This window comes from Pyrgilauda ruficollis, unplaced genomic scaffold (assembly GCF_017590135.1).
Source record: "Pyrgilauda ruficollis isolate IOZ18807 unplaced genomic scaffold, ASM1759013v1 scaffold63, whole genome shotgun sequence".
Lineage (NCBI taxonomy): Eukaryota > Metazoa > Chordata > Aves > Passeriformes > Passeridae > Pyrgilauda > Pyrgilauda ruficollis.
Window position 1 is genome coordinate 2,825,719 of NW_024528044.1, and position 18,759 is coordinate 2,844,477.

At 36.3% G+C, this 18,759-nt stretch overlaps 1 protein-coding gene across 3 annotated transcripts in view; it reads left to right on the forward strand.

The window, feature by feature from the left end:
• The window catches only part of AKAP6 (A-kinase anchoring protein 6), a 212,372-nt gene that overhangs the window by 58,095 nt on the left and 135,518 nt on the right, over nt 1-18,759 (forward strand). For all 3 annotated transcript variants that reach the window (XM_041484100.1, XM_041484101.1, XM_041484102.1), the window contains exons 5-6: nt 2,509-2,631; nt 18,166-18,262. In XM_041484100.1, the coding sequence (XP_041340034.1) occupies nt 2,509-2,631; nt 18,166-18,262 (220 nt within the window). The remainder of the gene's footprint in view (nt 1-2,508; nt 2,632-18,165; nt 18,263-18,759) is intronic.

Sequence of the window (18,759 nt, forward strand, 5' to 3'; positions counted from 1 at the left end):
TGAAAAATGGTAGGATTATTGTGATTTGTGCAGCCTGGCAGAAGAGAGCCCGCCGGGGCTGGCCGCGGCCGCTGCTCCCCCTGCCGCGGGCAGCCCCTCGGGCGCAGTGTCCCCCGCCGCGGTCCCAACGTGTCAGGTGGCACTGGCGTTTCCAGTTTTTTCTTTTTCTTTTTCTTTTTCTTTTTCTTTTTCTTTTTCTTTTTCTTTTTCTTTTTCTTTTTCTTTTTCTTTTTCTTTTTCTTCTTTTTCTCAGATAACGTGCCTCATCGTGGCTCTGTAAGAGACTCTCTCTATTTTTTTTTGTCCCGGCATTCCCCGCTCGCACTGGGGCCCGCAGCCCGCCTGGCCTGGGCGGTGAGGGGACACACGACCTGGATGCTTGCGAGTGTCAGCACCAGTGCGAAGTAGCAGACATTGCAAGGCAGGCAGCTTTTGTGAGAGGACAGAACTAACTCCGTGGCTAATAGTTGCTTTTTGTACTGCTGCAAGCCTTCAGTGTTTCCAAGCACCCTTTTGAAGGCATACAGACATTGAGTACTGCCGGCAGATGTTATACGTGTCTGTCTCCGTAAAATACATGACGCATGTACAAGAGAGAGCCTTTTTCTTTTTTTCTTTTTTTTTTTCCTTTTTGCTTACCATATCACCTTGTCTCCCAAGGACAGCACATTGCTAAAATGCAGGCAGAGATTTATTGGAGGGACAAGAAGGATTTTACTCCTCCTGCTCTTCTCCTTCTCAGCTCACATCTCCCACTCCTCTGTCAGTCTGGCATCTCATGCTCTACTGTGGGCTGGAAGAAAGTAAGCAATGGAGCAAGGAGAACATCTTGCCCCTGCCCCTGTCCGTAGACTGACATGGGGGAACATAGCCCCTGTGGTATATGATAGCCTGCTGTTGGAAGACAGCAGATGTAGTTGCCTTCATTACTTGCCCCAGAATAGAGGCACGTTGTTTCAGTCACCATAGCCACTGGGTTGCTTTCTCTGTCTTTCTTCCCTCTTTCTGGAATGTGCTGGAAAATAGCCTACAATGAAACCTGCACAATACCAGTTTTCTCCCTTATAATGGTTTGATATACAGTGGATTCCACAAATAGAGACAGCAATAGTTTCCATATCCTGAGGTCTTGTGGGGAGGCACATAAAAGAATTACTGTCCTCAGAGTGCTCAAGTGGGTGCTGTCATGCCTGCAGTATACACTGCAGCTTCCTGCCAGACTCTAGCTTTGGTTTAGAAGCACTGCTGCTTCACCTGGGAGACAAGAGTTGGTTGCTGGACCCCGATTCTTGTCAGTGCTGGACCAAAATGGCTCTTCTGCTTTGAATTTTGAAGGAAGTGTGGTTCTGCTTGGTCTGGGTTATTACCATTGCCCCTTTAAATAACACAGCTGTACACCTACTGCTCAGACTCCTTTTTCTGTCTTGTTTAGAATTTGAATAGTTTCATGTGTAACTTCGGAGAAGAGGATTTGGGCTCTTGAGACACTCAGGAATGTTTAAAAGTTCTGTTCTTAGTTTGCTTTTAGCTATCTGAATGGACTAATAATTAGCAGAAATAATTTAATAGAGGGGTGAGACTGAGGTACTGAGTGTATATACTGAGTTGTTATCCAACTGGAAATTAAAATTCCCACTATGCTGGAAATTCATAGCTAATGACTAATAATATAACCAGTATTAGACCTAACTTAATCTAGTCTTACAACACTTGTAATAGATGCACATTCCTCTTCAGAGTTAATTTTCAGGGTGCTTATAAACATCACGGTCAGTTTATTCCATTTACTCTCTTGCTTTGTGGTGGATAAGACTTCGGTAAAATTATCTGTACTCAGTATGTGCTGATAGAATCATCCAATCATGAAAATTCAGGGGCACTATTTTTAATCAGACAATATAATTGGTACTAATCTTGAAATAAATGGTGCTCCTGAGAAGCAGGAGCTCCTGTCTTCTCCGGAGCACCATCTGTGTGGCTCAAATGCAATCAGCAATATTTATATTAAATGCTGTATATTCTGCCTCATCTACTGTTTGATTTCCTCTCTCTGAGTCTCATGCTATGAACCAAAACAGGAATCACAACACCCAAGTTCTGACAAGTAATTTCTTCCCTCGGTCTGCTGTGTATACCTTGTTAATATAGCTTTGTTCAGTCCTTTTGTCAACATTCAGTGCTCATAGTAAACCAGTCTGCTCAGTGCAAGGTCTTAAGCTCAATTTTCATTATAATTTCTATGAAGCTTTTTATGTATATCACTCATATTCTCTAAAACTTTGCTGTTTTCTCTATTTCATCACAGTCATATGGATCCCACATTGTCTTGTCCTAAAATATCACATTGGATTATTCCCAGAAACACTTCGTTTGTTTGTTTGTTTTAGGTTGTAAGAGGTAAAATTTTACTCTTTTGGCTAAAAAAAATACAATAAAATTGAGCATACATTTTTCACATTGCCATTTTACTAACAAATGCTTGTTCTTTCTTTTTTCTTACATGGTAAGGGGTTTGTAAGCAAGCTGGATGAATTCATTCACTGGTTAAATGAAGCCATGGAAACAACAGAGAACTGGACTCCTCCTAAAGCAGAGACAGACAGCCTGAAACTGTACCTGGAGACACACTTGGTAGGACAAGATATACTATGATTGCTATCAGTAATTGAAGTGTTCTGCTGTGCTTTTTATTTGATTATCGCTTTTTAATTACTAGTGTGCATCTGTATTTTAATGTAAGATTTGCAGCGTTGCAGTTTATTTTAATGAAAATGCCAACAAATTATTTTAATGAGGGTACCAACAAATTATTTTCTGTACTTGAAATATGTACTGATAACTTTGTAAAAATTAAACTACTGTAGCTTGTAAAAAGAAAAAAAAGTACAGAAAATTAAACTAAGAAATTTCCTCTCTTTCTGCCAAAATCTTAGGTTCTTACCAGTATGAAATGGAAGAAAATGTGGTGATAGCACTACTCTGAGCCAATGACCTAGACACCCCAGTTATATGAAACAGTGTATTAGCTGAGCCCACATCAGATCATAAACCCCCAAAGCTCAGCCTCATTTCCAGTCTCTGATAATGTTATGGTAGAAAATTATTTGACAGTCCCAGGAAGTCACGTGATCTGTTACAGGAAAAAATGTCATCTTAATCCCTACCGTAATACTGGAGTGACCATTATTAAATTAATTAAGTATACATCAACTACACATACTGTTAAAACCAAACTGAAAACTGTCTTTGGGATTTCAGCTATACAGAAAGCTCTCGTGTCTGTTGCTCTTAAACATTTCTGTTGCAGTAGTGCCTATGGGCAGTTACTGGGGTAAATGCCCATTGTGGTAGTCTATCAAATGCAGTATGAAGACACTTCATTTTTCCTCATGTTGCAGATTTTTTTTTTTTGTGGCAGAGTTCAGGTTTTTGCCTTGCCTTCAGTCCCGTGATTCCCACTGTGTTTACAGGTGCTCTGAAGGCGCAGAGCACATCGTGAAGTGAGACCTCAGAAAAGGCATTGGTCACTTCAATTTGTTTTCTTTGTACTCTGCAACATGAAATTTCTGATGAGAAGCTTTTACAAGTAGAATCACAATTTCTACTCTTGACTGGATAAAAAGAAATGTATTCCAGGTAACAGGGCAATCACCAGGCTGAGTAACTCTCACAGTCGGGTTCTTTTCCCCTTTCTTCCATGGGGAGGAGGACAGTAGCTCATTTGCAGACAAATTACTTCCAACTTTGCCATGTGGCTCTTGAGGAGGTGAGGCCAAACCCATCTCTGTCAGACTGGAATGTGGAACAGCTGCTCAGAGGCAACTCCAGACTCATTGCTAGAGGTAGTCTGAATGAATATGTGGGCACCTGCGCTTTCCCCTGTCAGTAGTTAGGCTCCCAGCTGCCCTCTGTGTATCTGGGCTAAGAAAATCCTCATATGCTTTCAAGATCTTTATGTTATGAAGCAAGGTGGGGATTTTTTTACTTCACTGCAGAAGTAAAATATCGAAAGAATGGTTCAGTTTCTATTTTATATTTGATAATATTATAATTATTTTATGGCATCTATATCCAGTGAAAAACTCACTGCATAACCTGAAAAACCATAACTGAGTTTTGTGTCTTGGATTTCAGAAAATGTATGCTATCCTAGTAGTTTCTACACAACAGAAAATACAGAGCATTTTGTAGCATAGAAGGTAGTTATTTGTATTAACTAGATTGTCAGCTTTTCAGTGGCTTTTATCTGTCAGACATCCTAATCTGTGTTTAAACAGAAGTATATGAACTTCAATTTGTGTTAAGCTCACTGTTGAAATTTCCCTTAGCTGAGCATTGTAAGGCCATGGTGTGAGGGGCTTACACGTCTCATTTTCTTCTTTTACCAGTCAGTTTATCCATGTCAGACTCGCCTAAGATATGCTAAAGTAAAGGATTTGGAACTTAGGTTCCAGACTTATGGGTTTATAATACAGACACTGGTAGTAAACTAGATGAGAAAATAAAAAAAATGTCTTGGTTGTTTCCTATGTAGTGCACACGTAGCATATCTCATAACTGATTCCTCACTGGTGCAGGTTTTCTCATCCTGGAATGGGTGAAAACTCGATGTAGTTGATTTTATTGTTAGGGACATATCTTTAGCCTTTGGCACAAGTTACCAATTACATGAACTGTGGTACTATTTTCTTTGAAATACATTTGTTCTGCTGACAAAATTAGTGCCATAAAGGGGGAATATTTTTCAATTATGAATGAAATCTCTTCTGTCAGAATTTAAGAAAAGAAAGTAACAGGACAAGAAAACACAAAAAATGTACTTGTTCCCTTTGTCATTGGTTGGGAAAATTTCTGCAGAGGTGACAAGGAGAAGGTTGTGAACATCTCCCAAATTTTCCAGTGTGTAAAACTGTAGGCTGTCACTTTAGGATTTTAATGTAAACTGTTGAAAAAGATTTGAATTTTAAAATCTGTCCCCACTCAGTCTTGCTTTTCTTCATCTTTGACATTTCAAGAAATGGTGAGGCACAGACACATAAATAGAATGTGTTTAAAACAAAAGGCATTGTAAGAAACCTACAGCATCAGCTTTTGAAAATCTTTGCATAAAGTAATGCTCACGTGAGGAGTCAAATCTCTTGAACAGGATGGCAATTCAAGTCTCTATTACAAGTGTCTTAGCATGACATCAGCTTAAATTGGTACAATTTCCCAGACAATTGTTCTTGTTAATTCTTATACCTGGCCTGGCAATACTGTCCACAAGATGTTAATCAACACTTTGAAGCACATGAATAGTGTTTGTCTGTTGCTCTTGGCTCAGCAAGAGTTGCCTGCAGCGGCTTCTCTGTAAGTGTCTGAAGTCCTGCCTGGACAGCTCCTGAAACAGTGAAGCACACTGTGATGAAGGTGGAAGGCAACCTCTCCTCAATTTGGTCTTTTTCCAATTATCTCATCTGCACAGAGACTAGATGGGGAGTTCCTGGGCCACCAAGGGAATTCACAACTAAATGCACTGCGTGTGCACACAGGCACAGGCCAGATACCCAAATACACCACAATTATCACAATTATAACTAGTAACTGTAAGACCTATTGGAATTTCATTCTTAAAATCACAGTTACAACTTAACACTCCATAGATTTTGCCGCGATGAGAAACCATACATTTTGCTAAGGAGTATGATTTTTTTCTACGAGCGGAAAGGTATTCTACATCTTGAATGTGTGCTCTACCAGACAATCTTCAGCTTAGAGAACAATTTTCTTGCAAATTTTAAAACCTAGCTCCCTGATGTTCTGCAGAACAAAAGTTGCTATATGCTTCATTTTAGATAACACCAAAGCACAAATCTATAAATTGAAATGCTCTCAGAGATCCCTGAAACAGTGACTGAAATTATTCTTTCAATTTTACAGGTCTTCACAACTCAGTAATGTTGGTTAAACTGATTTGGGAGCTGTGTGCTTCCCATTCATATGGAAGAGCTGACATGGAGCAGCTACCCCTTGAACATCTGGCACTCTGCAGGCAGCCACCCAAGCCAGCAGATGTTGAAAACACTAATATGTTTTCATAAAACAGGCGTGTTTTTCAGTAGAAATCTACTTTTCCACAAAGGTCTCAGTCCTACTAGAGAAAAAATGAAGCAGGTTTTAAATTTTTTGAACAATTAGGTTAAAATCAGTTCCTAATGAAAAGATAGCTTCATTTACCTTACCAAAAAGGAACTTCTGAAAATGGTTTCTGATTCTCTTAATCATTTGTATCTCTCCTTTTCTGTTATGCTGATTCTTGCCCATTGGCACCCTGATCAAAATCAGCTGCTAGCAGACTCTAAGCATAGACTTGGTGGTATGCAAATCAGTTTTCATTAAAAACAGTATCCTGAAGGCAGCTTATGAGCTAAACGCGTCTGTCTAGGTGGTACTGCTGTGCTTGTGAAACCAAGCAGACTTTCTAACCAGCTTAGTATTGTATTAGTATGACAAATAAGAATGTACATGTGCATGTACAAATACGCCATGTATCTCTTGACCATTTTAGCTGGCTAAAGAACACATTTAACTTTACATTGTTTTAGCACAGTAAAGAAGTAAGCTAGCTGCTGTGAACCACGGAGGAAAAGGTTTAGACAAAAGGTATTATATATATTTTGCTGAGGTCTGGAACTTTTAATTCTGTAGTTTTAACTTTTTCCTTTGTTGTTAACACAGTGCTTTGTTTTCTTGTTGCTGCACAACTCCTACTTCTGCACTGTAGTGCGGTGTGCTTTTAGGTCATTGTACTAAGCCACTTCTGTGTCTGGAGTCATACTTAGGGCTAGGGAACACAAGCATTTTAAATGGGATCCTGCAAATGAAAAATATAATATCTTACACTTACTTAGGTGCAACTTTTTAAATACTTATTGCATTATTAGTAGGTGTTGGCAAACAATATTTTTTCAGTAGAGATAAACTAATTAAGGTATCTTCTTAGAAATTTGGAATTAGTAGTCAAGCATTTTTATTCATTTTTGTTCAGTAAGAGGTTTCTTGGATTTTTTAGGCAAAAATATGTGTTCTATTTAGTTGAAACTAGAATAGCAAATATAGTTCTGTAAAGATCACAAGTGGTGAGGATTGCATGTAGTTATTGCGGTACAAAATGTGGTTTGGATATGCTAACTGATAATATGCATTAACAGTAATTTCTTAGTTTTCTTTTCAGATCCCTGTTAGTAATATTTACTCCAATTTAGTCACAAGCTTTGTGCCACATTAAAATCCTTTTTAGCCCAGAATCAGTTCATTATATTAACCTTCTCAGTCACCATATTTCCGTTACTTCTTAGAGTCTTAAAAATATCATAGTGCAAGTGTCATTAGTATTTCAAAGGAAATTAGACAAGTTGATTCACACTAGCATTTCCTTTCCTTCTGTACATAAAGTTAAGATGTCATCTCCATTCAGAACCAAATTCTTCTTAAGATACAGGGGGCTTGAGTTTTATTATCCAAAGAGAAATGAAATAAGAATTTTTCTGCCTCCGTTATAAATGTTTGTGGCCACATCATAGCTCAGCAATTTCTGAGCTGAGAACAGCAAACGCCTTCATACAGAAAATAGATTGTATTTTCACATTTCAGAAATTGTGTTGGTGAAGTAATGATGCCTCAGTGATATTTCATGATACCTGATTGTCTGTTTGTAACAAGACTGCTATGCCTGAAAAAAAGATCATTCTCATCTCCCTGGAAAATCTCATTTTCTGAAAAATGTCGGTTTAGAGGAGTATTAAATATCTATTCTTATTGAAAATAAGGTTAAATACACATGCCTTGGGCTAATCTACCAACTGTCTTCGTAGTCGCAGTGGTAATGGTAATTTTATTAAAGGTATTAAAGCCTCTGGAATTGCTAAGTTATGTATTGTACTTTTCTTATATGGGAATTTCCAATGTGCATGGCAGCTAATTTAGATAATTTCCTCAAAATATAGACTACTTTCTTCAGGATGGTGGTACTAAAGAGTGAGCACCATGAGTGGTCTAATATTTTATTTCTCTAAGGATTTGGATTTGAATTTGTTTAGCCTACTGTTAGGTTGAATTTTTAAATTTTTTGGTGTTTTTTATCTTGAAAGGCATTTTGGGTGTGCATAGGGACCTGAATGGGTGTCCTTTTCCATTGAAAGCAGTCTGCAGAATATACTAATAAGAGATGTAGACTAAACTCAGCAGATTTCACAGGTTAATAAAATGATTTAATCGGAAGTAAGACAGTGAAATTAAACAAACAGAATACAAGTATGTTGTCAGTTTTGACTATTATTCAGCTTTCAAAATCTGTAAACCCAATAACCTGTATGTAAACTTTTCTGTTTCTTGAGTTAAAGTGTAGGAAATGTTACTGTCATTTCAATACATTTGGCTCTACCTGTATTTATAGTCTGAACCTAGAGAATGTAAGTTGCAGGCTGTGGGAAAAATTGAGGTTTCTGAACTGTTTGTACTGTTCTTCAAATTTAAGGAACATTTTTGGTGACTAAGGAAGGGTAAAAACAAGTATATAAGAAAGAAAATCCAGGTATATTAGCCTTCTAATAACAGCACTACTGTCCTGACCAATACAAAAATACTGTGCTTGATCTAAAGACGATTCCCATAAGGTTATGTAATGAGGAAAAGATGACACAAATATTTTCTTTGTAAGGAGAAAGAGTGGGCCATGGTTATGGTGGTAGGAGCACAGAAGTAGATCTATTATGATTTGGGTCAGTTATTACTCTATATGTTTTTAATGAAGGAAGAGAATGTTCATTTACTGTCTTCCTGTACACATAGTCCCACTCCAGAGGTTTGTTTTGTGCAAGCTTGTAGACTAAGAAATAGTTTCTTTGTAATTTTCTTAGAGACTTCATACTCTAAAGAGTAGTACTTTTTTTCTATCCTGTCTTTCAAATTTGTAGCTACTTACCCCTGTGTAGGTATTTTGTGCAGCTGCAAATTAAAAGAATGTTGCATTTACTTTTGTTTTGGATTGGTTCAAACCTTCCCAGGACAGTCTTTGCTGCCCCCCAAGATTTACACAGTTTTGCATAGGAAGGGGATAGGGCCCCATAATAAAATGTAGCTCTGCTGGGCCTGCCTGTAACATATTGGTTGTTAACTATCTTCATGGAGAACTGTACCAGCTTTTCTAGTTCTGAGAGCCACAGTCATCTCTGGACTGAGGAAGTATTAAACCAGAGGCAGAGCACATTAGGATATCATCCTAAAATAGCTTTGCTTCTTCTACTGAAGGAAAAGGGAAATGGTAATGTTCAAAATCTGAACTCTCACTTGTGAGGATTTTGAAGTCTTGTATTCTACATGTGTGAAAGTATAGTGTACGATCTGTGCCTCAAGAACAAATGTATTGCTCTCTTGTTTTAGTTTTTTTAATGCATGATTTTTAAGGTTTAAAAAGTTAGAATTCAGACTTTGGGAATTTTTTAATTCATTTGCACTTGTTGGTAATTCTGAGCAAGGTGGGGTAATTTGATTTTGCAGTGTTGCAAATGTTCGCTCTATCTCAATTCTTACTACCCAAAACTGTAGAACTTTTAGGTCCTGAGGTATCCCAAAAAGGAGATACTGTAAGCCTGAATGGTGAAAGGGATTCCACTGGGTCTGTTGTGTGTTTGGGCTGCAGAAGACATTATTTGCATACAGGGAATTCAGTGTCTATAATAATACAATGAAATCAAATCACCATTATAAAATACTAGGCACTAACCTAATAAGAAAATTTTAGTGAAAAGTATTTTGTGTAAGTTGTGACTTAGAAGCTTTGGAGCTTTGTGTATGACAACCTGGTCATGCTCTTTACACAAATTTATAATAGTAACTTTTGAAACACCTTTAACAATTATTTGAAATCAATGTTTGTTTTACAAATAAATTGCATCACGTAGGAATTCTTTTAATTTTAATTTTTTTTTGCCTACTAAAATGCATGCTATTGCCTGAACTTTTAATATTGTTATGCTGGTATTATTAATATAGAAGTAGTAAGTGATTTGTTTTTGGAAATGAAATGAAATTTATTTTTATAAAATGTGGAGATTGCAAATCATTAAAAAATATAATGCCAGCATCTCAAAGGACAAACAAGCACACTTTCAGCAACATTTAAATATCTGCCAAAAACTATTGACCACACCCATGGTTCTATGCTATGTTACTCAGAGACATAATATCATTCACATTTTAAGTACTCAGAATAGCACAATTGCTGTCTGTGTTTTGGTGTTTGCAATGCCAAAGCATTCAGGAGAAATACCTGAAATGAATGGAGAAAATCCAGGAAATGAATGAATGGAGGCTTTGATTGGTAAATATTTTTTATTTGCATCTCCTATGATACTTCTTTTCTCTTTCTTAATTCTACAAATGAATTGGGTTAATAAGCTGGGATCTTAATTTATTTGGTATATTTTGCTAAGACGAAATTTTAGTTCACCTTCAAATTGCATGGAAACTTTTGTCTGTACATATATAAAACAAATGACATCTCCCTCATATTCCCCTGAAACTAAAATCTTTAAAGAACTGTTTTAAAACCACATAGCATTATTTAATGCCAGAGAGTTAATTTTGGTCTGATAGTAAGTAAATTTAAATCAGATTTCAATAATATACAAGTGTAAGTTATTTTGCTCTTGGTAACTCCATATTTGCCAAGGCTGCAATGCCCCATGAATTCATCTTTGGTTTCAAAAGCTGTTATCTCTTGGTTGGTTTTTTTTCTGCATGTGATAGGGCAATATGACTTGGACATATTTTGATTAAATAGTTTTTGGGCATGGTGTGTCTCTGAGTGGAAGAGGTGTACCTAGAAATGTGTAGGATAAGACAGAAGAACAAGTCAGAAAACTGTGTTTTCTGCATAATATTTTCTGAGTATCTCAAGAAGGCAAGAAATGATTAAGGGCAATTGTATACAGTGGGCTGCATGTGCAATTCACCATGATTATGGCAACTTAGCAATTGTTTCACTGTATAGCAATTTTACCCATGCCATTTCCTGCCTGTGTTCTTCCCTCGTTGTCCCTTGATAATAGACAAACGGAGATTCAATTTAGGAAGCCTCATGTGAACTTTTTTTTGCCAGTGAAATATGTTTGGACAGACACAATCAAAGAGAAATTTACATAGTGAAGCACAGAAAAAATAAATTACAGCTAGCTGCAGAGGAATTTATGTGGATTTGAAATTAAAAATATCCACAAAAATAGCCTCTATGTCTTCTAAATCTGCAAAATAGGCATCCTGGAGAGTAGGGCTAACTATCCTTTTTCTCAATATCTAAAATTATGCATTCAAAACTTGGCTAAATTACCTAAAAGGTGGCAAACACAATGAGGAGTGAGAAACAGAAACTGAGAAACCTAAAGCATTTAATGTGAGGAAGGTTGGGTTATTCATGTTTAAGATGTAGCAAAGGGAAAAACCCCACTGATTTTTTAATACCAATATGGCAGAAGCTGTGACAGCGAAGAAAGGGGTGAGGTGATTTTACAGAAGTATGAATTACTATGGGGCTGTTGGAGTAGAGCCTGCCTCTTTGTATTTAGTTTTGCCCGCCCAACACAAATTCTGTGGCCATGTGACAGAGCTAGGTTACTACTCTGTCAGTGCATTTGCAGCCCTTACTCCCACATTTTTATCCAGTCTAGATGTAATGGTCCCAAGGGATCTGGGCTTTCACTGTTTTCCTTAGGAGGTTATTATACAGTGTAATAGATCTGACTTTCGTGGGAAATTTCATATTTGTCTTAAATTTTCTCCTTCTTAATTTATTAACTCCATTAGTCCCACCTACTATACCTTCTCATACTGTACTAACTCTTTTTTTCTGCTTGATGTTCAGATTCATGAAAATAAAATAGACAAAACCAGACAGGACCTTTCTTTTAATCAACACTTAGTCTTATTTATTTCTTATTATTTGTTCCACCATTTCCACTTTTAAAGAAACTTCCCTTGTTGTTCACTAAATACCCAACAGTTTGTCTCCTTGTAAATGTGGTTGGTTCCTCCCAGACAAAAGTACCTTCAGATCAAGTGAAAGATGGAGAAGGCATATCAATCATCAGAGGGTAAAATCATTCCCAGGGTTGCTATAGTTAGCTCATTACTAAGCATTTTGATCCCAGAATTTTCAGTTAATATTATGTTTAGATGAATGATAAATTTACAGAGAGAAATTATCTGAGCAGTCAAACCATTTTACATCTGATCTACATCTACAGTAGCACAATGTCCATATCACATGATGATTATGGGATTTCAGTAGTGAGGTTCCCAGTTTTATGTAAATTTTAAAGGCATTTTAGATTATAATCTGGTATTGTGAATCAACATAAAAAGTGAAATAGTTATTTTGTCTGTTTTTATCTGCCTACAGAGGCCAGTGGAACGAATTGCCCCCAGAGAAAGTAAAAAAAAAATATCTTTTAAAGTCTTCTCATTGTGGCAGAGGATAGAAGACCAAATCTGCTTTCCACTAACTATTCACTCTTAAAAAATATCTAACAGTTTCCATTGGTTACAGAAGAAAATGTCTGGTTCATGTAAGGCAAATGATGGTCATTTTGTGTTAGGCATTACAGATTTAGCATTTGGTGATAATTGGCCCCTTGGTCATCATTGCTATAGGGAGGGCACGTTCTTAGTTTCAGAAAGAGAAGAAAAAACACATAGTGGGTGCTGCTGCTTCAGAGGAGGGTTCATCACGCTCTCCCTAAAAAGCAAAGGTAAAATCCCTGCAATTGTTAAGACTCAACCTTGCCTATGGAGCTGCATAAAGCATTTCCATAGTGCTTGTGTTCTTTTCAGCAGGTGGAGTGTCAGTCAGATGAAAATTCAGCTTAAAAGAAAAGAAGGAAATTAAGACTTCTTTGTAGACACCTAGGTTTTATGGAAAGAATGAACAAAGGAGACATTGACTGAAACCATTTCACATGTAATATTTAGTTCCCAGGAAAACATATCCTAGTGGTGCTTATTTAATACTAAGTAAGCTTAATTTAAAAAGTGAGGCTTTACTACAAGCTAAATGTATAACCATTTCCATGTTAATATAAGGATAACTTACACAGTAGTTCTTTTTTTTATTTACTGAGTGTCACTGGTAGGTAGTATTCAGGAATCTGAAAATACCACTAGGTTATTACATGGCTTATTAGGTTATTAACTCAAGTTATTAACTTAAATTATTAACACAAATTCTTAAATAATAGGCACTGTCCAAACAGAGACTTTCTGTGTCATCAAAAATGCTGAAGGAAAAAAAAAAAAAGAAGAAGAAAATAGACAGCTGCCACTCCATGACCAAAAATTGAGTTCAGAACTTGATATATTGGTATTTTGTCATAGCAAATTATTGGAAGGTAACTGTGCCAGGAGAAGTAGACTTGCAGAAGTAGCTGTGTATTGAGCCTATAAAAATAATTTTTCGGGAATTGTTTCAAATCATATCCCTTTAAGACGAATGGACATTCCATATCTTTTCTACCAGCAACTGTTTCCATTACTCTGAATTTCACAATTGAATTATATCTGTCACAGTGGGTGTTATAATTAAAAGTGCTATATTCTTAGCCAAATTATGTGTGCAAATATACCTAAATATAGAAGTCCATATTTCAGTAGTGTAGATTTCTCAAAAACTCTATTAGGAAATTTTAAATTAATCTTCCTTTTTCAAATTCTGAAACCATAGAATCCAAGACAGATAATTTTTAATTGTCTGTACTATTGCTCTAAAAAATAAACACTCTAGAAACAGTAATATTATTCATAAAGGTATTTAAAAATGTAAAAAATTAACCTCAAGAAAATTCTCCTTCAGGGGTACCCCAGTCCACGACACATTCTGATAGTATACTGAACTGAGAAAATTAAGATATTTATTTTAATACATTGTCTTAATCTGACAATAGATGTAAACTGCTGTGTCATCCAAACTAACCTATATTTATGCATACATTGTAGGTTCACATGATACCTAATTGCTGATTTGTGTTTCAGAGACAGTACACTAGAAACAATCAACTGATACCTTATGACTTGAAAAAAAATCATGCTTATAGTAAGTCTCTGTGCCTCTCTGGAAGCAAACAAACAAAAAAATTCTAGTTATCTGTCCTTACTGCAGATAGGAATAGGTAAAGACTCAGGTGTTTTACCAAATTATAAAGATTTTCTAAGAACAGAGGGAGAAATGTTTCATATCAGAGCAAAGTATGTGTACACAGTGTAGGATACCTACACAATAGAAGCTTCCTAAATTTAAGTAGCTACAACCATCAAATAAATCCTATGAGGAACTTAAATTTCTTTTTTCACACAAATTTTTTTAACCTCACTTGTACAGAATAGTAAGATATGAGGGAGAGATTATTATATTCTGGGAAAGCGCTCTCTTATTTTTAGTGTTTTCAGAGTCCAGCATAGATCAGGAGGTGCTGCTTTTTTAACCCATGGATGTTCTGCACTGTTGTAATCTTCTGGATCAATAAGTTTCCTGAAAGTGAGGGGACACCTTCATTTTGTGAAGGCTGGGCTCCTTTGCCCCACGCCATCAACAGAAGATAGCACTGCTGGCGCCTTGTATTTACCCTGTTGGTGTTTTAATTTCATTTATTATAGTTGTGTAGCTTTTCCAAAACTGCATGATTCCTACTTCACTTTTCCTTTCTTGCTAAATTAGAGCAGTTGATAGTTATATATAGGTACGTGGTGATCACAAAAAGTGAAGAGAACTTTGTAAGGAAATTTTGCTTGTTGCAGCTTGTAAACTACGTTTTATACACTGTAGTTCTAGGGATGACATTAATGTGTTGTTTAAAAAGCTGCTGTCAGGCCAATGCACATACATTTTCCATAATGTCTACGTGCTCATGTGTGATATTTAGACTGCTCTATAGCTGCAAATGTGCCTGGAAAAATGGCTTTGATTAATTGACTTCCCTCCTTTCCTCTCTTCACATGCAAAGGCTCCATTCATTATCAGGAAGATCAGAGGAGGAGGGGAGCAGAGTACCTGGGTCACACGCTGTTAGAGTTACAATTTTCCAAATGCCTTAAGTAAACGGTAGGGAACAGGAAATATCCAGGATGGGAGGGGACCTCTGTGTTTGAAGGTCTTCCTTCATTCCAAATATTTGTTCTGATTTTATCTTTAGCTGTGCAAATTTGCATTTCTCCATTGTATATACATGTAATACTTGTTACATCTTCAACTCTTGTCTTTTTCATGTGTCACATATTCAGCCCCTCAGGTATGAGAAACCTTGAGCATTGATTGAGGGCTATGTCTTCCACTGTTCCTTGTCCAATTCTTTTTCCTTAGGAAATGACTAGAAATTATATATACAAATATAATTCTAAATTAAAAATTCATACTGCACTACATCAACAACATTCACTTCTGTTTATTTCCACTTACATGAATGGTTCTCTCCTTTTAATATGTGCTGATTTTGGATGGGATAGAGCTAATTTTCTTCATAGTAGGTAGTATGGGGCCATGTTATAGATTTGTATTGATAATACAGGGTTGTTTCAGTTACTGCTGAGCAGTGCTTGCACAGAGCTTAGGCATTTTCTGCTCCTTGTACCACACGACCAGCAAGTCGGCTGGGGGTGCAAAAGGAGCTGGACACAGCTGTGACAGCTGACCCTAAGTGACCAAAGAGGTATTCCATACCATATGACATTATGCTCAGTACCTAAATTTAGGGGAAGAAGGAGGAAGGGGAGATGTTTGACGTTACAGCATTTTTCTTCCCAAGTCACTGTTATGTGTGATAAAGCCCTGTTTTCCTGGGGATGGATGAACCATGGGAAGTGGTGAATGAATTTCTCATTTTGCTTTGCATGTGTGCACAGCTTTTGCTTTTCCTATAATACTGTTTGTATCTTAACCTACAAATTTTCTTGCTTTTACCCTTCTGATTATTTTCCCCATCCCACTGAGTGGGGAGTAAGTGAGAGGCTGTGTGTTGTGCTTAGTTTCTGGCTAGGGTTAAACCACAACTTGCTGCCTCTCTGCTGGGAAAAGTTTATTTCTAATAAATTTCATGCATGTTCATGGCATGTGTGCCACTCATAATTTATCCATAAAATAAGAATTTTGCACAAGGAGAATATTGCTAGTCAGAAACCAAAAGTTTGGTCCCATCTTTATTCATCTTATTTTGCTTCTTCAGTTTAACGTTATTACTGGTTAATAGGTGCACCTGAAAATCAAGCTGTATTGTGGTATCTGGTGCGTTATGTTAAATGAATCTTTTCTAGGACAGCAAGTGTCTTTTTTTTTTTTCCTAATGAAAGAGAATACCTCATCTTTTCCAATTTTCCTATCAAACACATCCACATCATCTTGAGACACTACCACATCCAGCTGCATCTATACTCAACTTCAATTATATGAAATTACACAACCTACTCTCAGGTCCTTTAGGTTCTCTTTGCTGTGTGAGGCACACACATAGTGCATTTCCTGTGAAGTGCATGATTACAAACTATTCAGTACAAGCCTGTTTTAAGTAAACAGTAAATTAAATATTGTCAGTGCTTGTTCAGACATGCTCTTACGAAAGAAAAAGAACTTGTAGATTTGGATTCATAAAACTCTAGATTTAAGAAAGGGACAGACATAAACTAGGCATCTTTTTTCCTTTTTAACTTCTCTTGACTGGCCCAGTTGTTCAGGAGCTGGTACAAAACAATGTATTCAGATGTCCCTACAAGGAGAATTGGGCTAGTAAAAATGCTAAAGGTAGCAACATTTCTGTTTCTTGCTCTTTATTGGAATGGAAAATTCTCAATAACATTCTGTCACTGTCAGGTACAATGCTGCCTGAAAAACTGTTAAGACTGTCTGAGCAACATACCTTTTTCAAGCATGAAAAATCACAGTAGAAGTACCTTATTTTATTACTGTTCTGGCAATATTTTTTTTTGCTATGCCAATCAACCTGACTGCAAGGGTTAGGAAAGAAAGAAAATGTTTGCTTCCTTAAGAATTGAGGGCTCTTGAGTATTCTGTGCTACCTATCACTCCATTTCTAGCATGGTCACTACCATTTCAAGAAGTATAAAGTTTTATAAAAACCAGAAGCTATGAATGTGCACTTGCAAAGTCTCCTTTCATCTCTGCCAGTTAACTTATTCCCAAGAGAAGGAAAAGCTCTTTTTTTCCAAGTGGTCAAATATTGTTTCCATTTATTCCATAGACATTTCAAAGAGCAGATATGTTGCCTGTATGCGTTTTAGTTCTGCACACAATTTATGATTAAATACAGCAAGTATCCTTTTCTCTGTTGTATTTTGTTTCTTTCTTACAGGCAAGTATAGTGAGAAGGTTTGGAAAATGATTAAAAGATTTATCCGAGTTATCATTTGTGTATTAAATGGCATAACATATAGTAGATCATGTTTCTGCTTCCTTTATTACTAGATCTTAATGCAATTTGTAAAAATAAAATAATAATAAAAAAAGGAATAAAATATTTTATTGACTGTTAAAACAGATCCTTTGCAGACTACTAAAAATATTAGGAAAAAAAAGGTTGAAAAATAGTTGCTTTAAAAATTAAGAAGGCAGAGATCTAAAGCAGACTGATTTGTTCTTTGAAAATGGATATGAGAGTTAACTCAGGAACACAATATTAATAGATTTGTATAAGTGCACATAAGGCCAATATATTCAATGTTGTAATTTTTTTATGGTTTCATAAATAGTGCTATCACCAACATTTCAAAGAACTCTGAAAAAAACAGAGCTCATATGTGGTGGCATAAATTTAGTGTATTTTATAGAACTCTGTTACTCCAGATATAGCCTACGGGTTGTGACTTTTCATAAAACCTAATGAATGTCTAGATTTGTCAGCTGTTTCAACACAGATGCACTTTGCTGATCTAATGGAAACATTTTGAGCCCAGATCCAAAATATCAATAGCTTTTAGTATCACAAATTAGTTTGGCTATTGGGTGAATTGGGTTGTGGTTCTTGATAAAAACCAGCAAGTAATTTGTAAGTGTGTTTTATGATAACTGCCTCTCCAACGGCTGATGCTGAGGCTTTTTCCCTCTCTCTCTTTTTTTTTCTTTTATTTCTGCAGAGTTTTAAGTTGAATGTAGATAGCCACTGTGCTTTGAAAGAAGCAGTGGTAGAGGAAGGACGCCAACTTCTTGAGCTTATTGTATCTCACAAATCAGGTAAATCCTTCTGAAATATTGCAAGTCTTTATGTCTCCAGACTATTAAAGAATGAAGAAGCATTGCTGTAAATTACTGCATATATTCACTTCCTTATGTATTATTAATATTTACATTATCAGATTGACCTTCAAGATTTATAAATGTTTCATATACTGCATACAATGCAGTGATACTTATAAAATGAAATACTGCCTGCAAATAGTCTGTTCATTTTATTTTGGTCTTGCTGTTCGACTGAGTTTCAATTGAAATCACATCACTGAAAACTTCACACTGACATATTCTTTGATGTAGGTGCTATGGAAATAACATTAAGATAATGAACTAGGATTTCAAATATATATATGTATTTACATACTCTGCATGAGTAATTGCATTGGTAAAGCTTTATTTTACCACTGAAACTAATTCTTACATTGATTTAAATATATTTATGAGTACTAGATTAAAATTAAAAATACCTTTTTCCTTTGGTTAGGCTTGTCTTTTTCTTC